General features: G+C 40.6%; 1 protein-coding gene across 1 annotated transcript in view; it reads right to left on the minus strand.

Moving 5' to 3' along the window:
* Positions 1-10,000, minus strand: part of LOC143292286 (extracellular matrix organizing protein FRAS1-like) — a 120,162-nt gene that overhangs the window by 92,056 nt on the left and 18,106 nt on the right. Inside the window, 5 exon segments of the mRNA XM_076602472.1 lie at positions 3,519-3,602; positions 4,169-4,305; positions 4,807-4,966; positions 6,388-6,477; positions 7,058-7,165. Coding sequence (XP_076458587.1) covers positions 3,519-3,602; positions 4,169-4,305; positions 4,807-4,966; positions 6,388-6,477; positions 7,058-7,165 — 579 coding nt within the window.

Here is a 10,000-nt window from a genome sequence, read left to right on the forward strand (position 1 = left end):
TGTCTTAGTTTTTGCTAGTTAGTTTTGAGCGTAAAAGTGAGCATGTATTTTGCCACAGTTTCAATCTATTATTTTGGTAGTGTGTACAATATTCTTTTCTGTTGGCCGTTTTTAAAAAAAGTGTGAGGATATAACAAATAAAATAGCAATCTTGTAAATATTCTTTCATACCTTCTATAAAAAAAAAAAAGAAAAACAAAGGTTCTCTTCCCCTTTCTCTCTATGCACGCATATGTGTGAGTGCTGTTGAATAACGGAAGATATGATAGTGCTGTTTCTCAAGGCGCAAAGTCTACTAAACGATCTTTAGTTTCATCTGTTTTGCAATCGAATCAGTTCATGACGGTCATGCGATTCCGGTCGAGTGCAAAGAATTTCAACCCCACCCATTATATCTATATGAAAACACTACGCAAAACGCGATTCAGAACTAACATAGAAAACATTTCCTTGCTAGATATATATATATATCTCTCTCTCTCTCTCTCTCTATATATATATATATATATATATGTGTGTGTGTGTGTGTGTGTGTGAGAGTGCCCTGGACCCAAAATGACCCCACAGAAAACGTCTGTTCATTCGTCACAGTGAATAAACCAACATCCGTTTTTTTTAATCGAGTTCCTCCCTCGGGTCCACAAACAAACAAGGACAGGGTATCAGAACGAACGTGTCAAATCTCAGACATCTCTCACACAGGAAGCCAGAAACCAGAGCCTGAGCAAACATTGGTGTTCGGTCTCTCCACCAACTACCATGACCACAGACAGACCTTGATATACCTCTTGTTTGGCGCAGTCACGAAATATAATCCTACTTTTTGGTCTCATAATCTGGTTTGTTTTTTTTATGTGATTAAGCACAGTGTGTGTCGCTGCTGCTATAGCACGGGAGACAGCTTCTATCACTCAAAATCACGACCATGGTCTATTTTTCTTCTTCTTCTCCCCACACAAAAATTGTTGTTGTTCGGAACTTTTAGGCAGTGACCGTGGAAATGGGATGGCGGAGTGGGGAAGAAGGGGTAGGAGAGAGGAAGAGAGTGGGGTGAGAGGGGTGGACTCATCAGCAAGGCAGAAAACAAGCTTATGACGTGTCCTGACAGCAATCTGCAGGATGATGGTAATCAGTTTCACTTTCAGCTTTCAAGGGGACGCCAAAGCGTGCAGACTGATCCATATACACTACACCACATCTGTTAAAAAAAGAAAGAAAGAAAAAAAGAAGATGCCTAACTAATGTATGACGCGAACGTGATGGTCAGGATTTGAGAGCCAACCATTAATATTCATAAACTGCTGTCCTTATACGGGATTTCAAGTAAGATATAACAAACAGAATAAACAGATACGTAAATACAGTCAAAATAACATAAATGAAAGATACATAGAAAGGGATTTACTGGAGAAAAAATAGCAATAAAAATTATCCACATTCAGTAAAGCAGTGTACAACCACATTTATGTAAGCGTATCTATTATTTATTCACCTTTTTTTTTCTCAAGGCCTGACTAAGCGCGTTGGGTTACGCTGCTGGTCAGGCATCTGCTTGGCAGATGTGGTGTAGCGTATATGGAATTGTCCGAACGCAGTGACGCCTCCTTGAGCTACTGAAACTGAAACAACCACATATGCGCGCACACTCAGAGCGTACTCATACACATACATACATACATACATACATACAGACAGACAGACACAGACACAGACACACACACTCTCTCTCTCTCTCTTATACACACAGATACACGACGCACACGCACCAATTTGCAACCTCCCAGACCAATATAATCCAACCCTCCACCGGCCGACACTGAAGAAGACCACACTCTGTTCGAAAAGCATCAGGGTGGAGGAGTGAGCCAAGGGGAGTCCCGCCGTCAGATAAGCTGCATGTAGGTATACTGAGACACACCACACTGACTTGTTTGCCTGTTTATCATCCCCCGTGGTAATTTGCTGCCGCTGTGAGCATCTCGCATAATGTATGGCGAGCACGGAGGCATTCACAGAACGTGTTGGCACAGCTAAGTGAGGTGGTGTTGGTTCTAAAAGGGACCGTTTTCTGGTTCTGGCTACGTGTACTGCGTGTATTTTCTCAGTTCGGAAGGCTTTTTAACAATGTTATCTTCTACGAGGACTCTTTCGGGCGGTTATCTTTTCACGGTAATACATTAGCCATCATTAGGGAAAACGTTTGTAAACAAACAAACAAAAAACAAAAACAAATTAGAAAAAAAGCATTTGCTATCTTTCACACTCCGCTGCCATTGTTCATTCTTGTTCGATTTAAAAAAATTCAATTGTTGTCAATGTGACATGATTGTTGTTAAGGAAGAAACAAATAAATATGCGCTTAATTCGACTAACCCCTTCAACGAAAGATAATCTTTCCACGGCCACTGGTCAAAAAATGAATCGCATGAGGAAATTATGCTGCGAGCTTTCTTGTTTTCAAATTGTAAGATTTTGATATTTGTACCTGAATACAGATTTAGAATCGACATAAAATAGCACCTGAAATATAGTAATGAGAAAACACATAAAAATATATTCATTGGTTCAGCGGTGAACTGAGAAAAATCCTTATCAATATGATGGTACTTCTCTTCTTTTTAGGGTGGAATTATAAATACTGCCACTGTCTGAGTGTTATCAAGTACTGAAACATCTGTATATACTTAAAAGTGATTTTGATAGTTTTCTTGAATAAGATATTCAACAAAAGCAGAGCGAAGTGCACCTTCAGCTTCCTTTAAGTATACGTAATCAATATCAATGGTTGCGTTGTTCACATCCCATTCGGGTATTTTCTGGGGGCAGTTTGATCTTGAATTATGCCTGTTTAATAAAAATACCTGTACTTAAGAGTGAGTGAACAGACTGTGCTTTTTTTTTTTATATTTTTTTTTTTATAGGAAAATGAAGGCATGGTTTTAGATTGATTTCGGCAGTATTTGAATTTTGAATTCTACTTCTCAGTACATACCTTGCTGATGCAAGTTTCATCTGTCTTTCAACGGGTAAAACGCCAAGCAATTTGGTTACTTGTTTATGTTGAATCACTATATGATAACTGGTTCATCTATTTTAAAGTAGGTGATGCGTCTGTGTTATAAGATGTTCCCTCTGCTTCAACTGGAAACATTTCATATGACAATCAACTTGTTCGAAATAGTTCAGGGTTTAATTAGGAGCCCCAGTGGCTCTCTGTTGTAATTTTACTGGTTGATACTTTTTTGTTTCATTTTATTCATACTTTTAAAATCAAATTGAGGAGAGATTGATAGAGAGAGTGGTGATTATGTGACGCATGGGTGAGGATGGGAAGGATTGGGGACAGAAGTTAAACGAAAGAAAGAAAGAAAGAAAGAACGCACACACACAGACACACAGATACACAGACACATATACACATATACACAAACCAAACACACACATATATTAGCTTGCATGTACATGACCACAGCAAGCAAGCAAGCATACACACCAAATAAGTAGTGTCCACACCCTACCTGGTACAGGTGTCCTTGATGCTGGCACTGAGGTGTTCTGCAGGTAGGGCAACACTGGCCCTCACCTGGGGCTACCACATCGTTCTGTGGGACACGACATCATCATCATCACCATCACAATCTTTGCCGTCATCATCATCATCAACGTCGTCGTCGTCGCCGACGTCATCATCATTTCTACATTTTTCTATCACCGCTACTATCATCTTCACATTATTATCGTTATCACCGTCGTCGTCGACGACATCATCATCATCACGATCATAATCATCATCATCATCTTCTTCACATCATCCTGACCGTCTACATAACCATCCTCACATCATTATCGTCATCGAGGTCATCATCTTATCGTTATCGTCATCACCATTCAATCACATTCCTCTTACGACGTCATCGTTGTTGTCACCGTCGTCGTCAAAATTTTAGTGAATTTTTAGTGAAGTTATTGTCTTAACAGTACCTGACTGCCTGCAGAAACCAATTTACAAAATGAAAATATTTCTTCAGCGTTCCCAGAAATGAGAATGCGAACTTCTAAGCAGTTCTCAACGTTTTACGAAAGTCTGAACAAAGGGATACACCATGTGTTGTATAAAGGCAGACAAACAGACAGACATATGGAAGTTCTGACAGACATAGGGACGTACCTGCGGGCAGTTGGGGGCCGGGCACTGCCTGGGAAGACACTTGGAAAACCCATCCCGACACACACACAGCACACACTGCAAGGGGGACCACTCCGCCCCGTCCTCCCTCCTGTTCCCATCCTCGTCTGTACACGGGCCTGAACAGCATGAATGAAGAGAATGGTGATGACGATGGATGGATGATGATCATGATAGTTATGGTGATGATGATGACGATAGTGATGATGATAGTAATGGATGATAATGGATTATGATAGTGGAGTATGGATGGTGATGAGGGATAATGAATAATGGTGATGATGAAGGTGATGACGATGATGATGATGATGATAATTATGATGATGATCATTATTGTCATCATTATCACCATGATGGTGATGATGATGACGAGTGTGGTGGTACTAATAGTAATAATGCTGATCAGACTTAAAGTTATTCCATGAGGACAACTAATGATTTGATGCTGATTCTGACATACTGATACTAATCTCTCTCTCTCTCGCACACACACACACATACAGACACACACACACACACACACACACACACAAGAACAAGGCAAGATTTAAAATGCACGTGCACAGCTATTGCTGCTGCAGAGACAAGGTCCATTCATCGACAAAGAGTGTGAAACTCACGGCCTGAAGGCAGACACCGAAGACAGCACTGCCCAGGTAGTTTCTCTGCCACCTGGCCAGGTTTACAGGTGACGGGGGGACAGGTGACTGGGCCACAGCGCACCTTGCCGTCATCACAGGCACAGGTGGTGCACTGGGCGGGCGACCAGCTCGTCTTGTCCTGCAGTGGGCACACAACCAACGTATATATTTTTTTTGATGATCACCGTGACTCTGTCCAGCAGCTACCAGTTCTAGTCGCAGTGTTACCCGCAGGACAGGTTTAAATTGTTTGTTTGCATTGAAGGAAAGTTAGTTGTTTTTTGTTTTTGTTTTTTTTTGTTTTGTCTGTGTGTGTTTTTTTTTTTTTGCTTTTTTTGGGGGGGCGGGGGGGGGGTGGGGGGGGGGCAGTTTTCGACCGAAAACGTACAGAAAGTACAATTATATATACAGTAATTAATACGCTGAAAGGTTTATTCTTGTTCAGTATCAGATCAAAACATCTCTCTCTCTCTCTCTTCCACACTACTAGTAGTTTCTTTTTCTCCATCAGCATTGTAACACTGCCCACAACGAATGTTATCTGATAAAGGGTAGCAAGCTCTTCATTAGAACTTTACTTCCTGAAGGTCAGTTTGAGACATAACTGTTTGCAGCGCTAACCCTTCACCTCTCCCCCCCCCCCTCTCTCTGTCATCTCTCATGCATTCCTTTCCCCTATATTCTCCCTACAACCGTTCCTCCTTTCCTTTCACATCCCTGCATTCCTCTTAACTCTACTCTCCTTCCTTCCATGCAGAGACCAGCTGAACAAATAAACAGTTTTACTTCGCTGATCACAAGAAACGAAGAGAGACAGAGGGACAGCGAGAGAGAGAGAGAGAGGGAGGGAGAGAGAGAGTGGGCGAGAGAGGGCGAGAGAGAGAGAGAGAGAGAGAGAGGGAGGGGAGGGAGGGATGAGAAAAATGCAACGGAATGGGAAGAGGGAGACGGTAAGGATGAGGACAGAGTGATACGGAAGGGATGACGAAGACGGCAAAAGATACTGAGGAGAAATAAGACGGAAGTGAGAAGGAAGAAGAATCAAGAAAAAGTAACAGCAGGCTGAAAAACATGGACAGACATGGGGGAAAGGAGGATGACGAGGATAGAAAACGAGGAGATGAGGAAGCCGGGGGAGGGGGGTGGGTGGGAGGAAGGCAACGGAAACAGTTCAGGAGCAGAAGGAGAAGGAGGCATAAGGAGATGACGAAACCAGTAGATGAAGAGCCACACTGTAATAAGAGCTCTGAAAACAAACAGTTGTTCTTGTAGAACGAGGAGGAATAGAAAAAAATAAGACAGCAACAATGGCAGCAATGGAATCAAAACAACAATAAAAAGAAACTTAAAATTTCAAACTCACCATTGCCACCATCAGAAAATGAGAAAGGAAGAGACAACAGAAAGAAAAGGGGAAAAAGCCGGAAACAAAACAAACAAAAAAAAGCGTTAGAAAAGGAACAATATTTAGCACAGAATGTCCAGAAGGTGGGGGCACTGTCTATACTGAAAGACCCCCTGGCATCCCCAGGGGCAAGCCAAACACCAGAGTAAACTTACCGGCACCGCATGTCCCTGAAACGTGCAGTGTTTTCCGACTTGGACACACACGGGACAGCACTCTTCCTTCAGCGTCTGCAGTTGTTCTCCCTGAAACGGTCCACATCAAAGTGTGTGCAAGCTACTTCCTGTCAGAAAACTGGATCACATATATTGTACGTATAAACACTTGGGTGCCGGTGTGCTAAAGCGCACGTGTGCAAGCATGTACATGTGTGCGTAGGTGCGTAACTGTGCATGAGCTTGCGCGTGAATATGTGTGCTCGTGCGCGTGCCAAGATTTGGACTACAGGACAGATATTGTACACTGACATAGACGGACAGATCTACACGCAAATTATTGTGCTACCGGACTGAAGGACAAACACTGAGGGGTTATGTTTGCTGGATACTTGTCAGGTCAATAGTTAAGACTGACAGAAAGACGTCGGGCAGTGAAGAAGTATGTGTATCAGACGAGACGCTACCATACTTACGGAACACACACACACACACACACACACACACACACACACACACACAAGAGAAGACTGGAGGAAGAATATCGGTATGTCACACATAGCTTCAATTACCGATCAGACAAACAAACCTTGAAATACGTCTATCTATCAGGCAACCAGACAGACAGACAGACAGAGAAAGAAAAGATGTACACATCAGACTAACGTACGTTGCTATAGTTACAGAGTGGGTCGTGGCACTGCACCCGTTGACATACGGGTACAGGGTCATGGCAGGAGCACAGGTCACAGGGTGAAGGCTGCCACACACTCCGGTTCTGGCACAACACAGAAAAAGCCCCGCTGAACACAGGCCTCAAAACAGTAGGAGGACACACTAGAAATTAAATAAAAATCGATGCTTATATAGCAGACTACCCAGAAACCTGCTCTAAGTGCTTTACAAAGCACACGATTTTATACATAACATTCTGCATAAATTTTACATATACACACTAAAATGTAACCATCAAACTACACACACACATAAGCAGAATAATTCGTACATATAAACATACAGTCAAGCATACAATGATACATATATACATACACGCCCCCTCCCAATATACGCATACACACACACACACACACAAACACATGCGTTTGTCTTCTCATACAGGTGTAAGCTTCTGTATTTTTGGAAAAATAAAAGGACATTACAGCAACAGAAGGCTCACCAGTCTAATGTGCAGACCACGACTGGATGCTAAAAAAATTTTTTAGTTCTAATGTTACTTGCATAAGTGGTATGTAATTACCCCCATGCATATCATCTATTAATGTGAACAGCTAAAAACTTTTCTTTGCCTCATTCGTTTACAAAATCTGCACTGCCATCCGTTTCCATTGGAAACGATTATATGACAATCAACTTAGGTGCGAAATAGTTCAGAGTTTAATTGCGAGCCCCGTTGGCTCTTTGTTGTAATTTCACAGGTTGACTAGTCAATTCATTTTTATGCAGATCGAGGAGAGAGGAATGATGTAATGACACAAGGCAAGGGTCGAGTGAAGAAGGGGGTGGACTTTCGTTTTAAATCACAATTGTGGATAGAACGTTAATCAAAAGAACAAGCGAAACACACACAGACACACACACGCACGCGCGCACACATATACATACACGCGCACCCATCCAATATAACACACGCACACATACACATTCGCACATGCATGCATATATATATATATATATATATATATATATATATATATATATATATATCTATATATATCTCTATATCTATCTATATATATATATATCTGTGTGTGTGTGTGTGTGTGTGTGTGAGTGTGTGCGCGCGTGCAAATGTGTGTGTGTGTGTGTGTGTGTGTGTGCGTGCGCAGTGCGTGCATGTATGGGTATGCACTAGTTTTTATATTGATATGCACTTGTATGCATCCTAATTTCTACTGTATCTGTGCTTGTGTGTGATTTTCGATTTATGTTGGTATCTTGTTATGTACTACCCCCTCGAATATTCCTTGTGACCCCGGTACACTTGGTAATAGACATATTCTATTATATATATATATATATATATATATATATATATATATATATGCAGTTCAACGATGAATCTTAAAGAGTATACTTTGCTGATTTCAAGAAGCGAGTAATACACAGCACCGTGTTCGTAGCATGAATGCTTCACAACCAATATGGCTGACGTATGGTATGCAAGCTGTGACTCACGTCGAAAAGCTCCTGGTGGTAGCAGTACTTACGTACATACATACAAGTACGCCTACACAACTAAATAAAATTAAATAACTAGACATTTTAGGCGAATGAGAAAAAAAAAGTGAATGAGGGAAACTGCTAAGTTGTCAGTTCAGAAACATGCTCGAAACACTGGCTGATAAATATTTATGCTGAGCATGAAAAATCACAATGTTATTAAGTGTACATAGTCAAGTTTATGATTTTTATCATACAAAATTTGTTCATATTAGACCACATGTTTGTCTGCATTTCATCTACGTAGCTGCTAGCATTTTGGGAAAGTGGAGAATTCGCTTTCAAGGTCGGCCCGTTAACATCCAATCAGACACAGTCATGATGGATGATTTGGGCAAAAAAGAAAAAACCAAAAACAAAACAAAAACCAAAAAAACAAAACAAAAACAAAACAAAAACAACAACAACAAAACAAACAAAAACAACAACAAAAAAACAAACAAACAAAAAAACAACAACAAAAAAACAAACAAACAAAAAAAAGTGTGGTACAAAGTTTAGAGTTCCTGAGTAAACAAAACTGAAATCATCTGAAAAGATGTCACACATGTTTACGTGAAGAAAGATGCACAAGCTAATTTAGTATATTCTGCAAGTGAACCAAGGCGGACTAAGTGCAGGAAGGAGGGAGAGAAGACTTTGCCAAACACAACGCACACAGGGCTGAGTAGTAAACATTGTGCACATCGTTAACTACTTCAAGCTGGCATGTAAATAGCTTGGAGTCTGTCCAGGCTTCCAGACAAGGCCTTTACAGTGATAACATTTACAAAAGAAGTGGCAACAGCAGCCACAACAACAACAGCAGTTGACATCAATAAAATATATGAATACTACAGCTGCCATACAAAATTACTTTTTTTTTTTTTTTTTTTTAAAGAATGTGTTGATTTAATTACTAATTTACTTGCTTACTTTAAAACACAACAGACGTGCTTCTTTTTTTCGAGCACAACTTAACTAACTTAACTACTTGCAAAAGCACAAGACACTTGTTTTTTTGCTTTTTTCTTCGGAGACAAACTTACTAACATAACTGCTTACAAAAGCACAACATACTTGATTCTGTGCTCCTTTTCTCGGGGACAAACTTACTAACTTAACTGCTTGCAAAAGCACAAAATACTTGTTTCTTTGCTTATTTCTTCGGGGACAAACTTACTAACGTAACTGCTTACAAAAGCACAACATACTTGTTTCTTTGCTTGTTTATTGAGGGAGAAACGCACTGACGTAACTGCTAACAAAAACACAACATACTTCTTTGCTTGTTTATTCAGGGACAAACTTACTAACGTTAACTGCTGACAAAAACATAACATACTTGTTCCTTTGCTTCTTTTTTCAGGGACAAACTTACTAACGTTAACTG

This window comes from Babylonia areolata, chromosome 18 (genome assembly GCF_041734735.1).
Source record: "Babylonia areolata isolate BAREFJ2019XMU chromosome 18, ASM4173473v1, whole genome shotgun sequence".
Taxonomy (NCBI): Eukaryota; Metazoa; Mollusca; class Gastropoda; order Neogastropoda; family Buccinidae; genus Babylonia; species Babylonia areolata.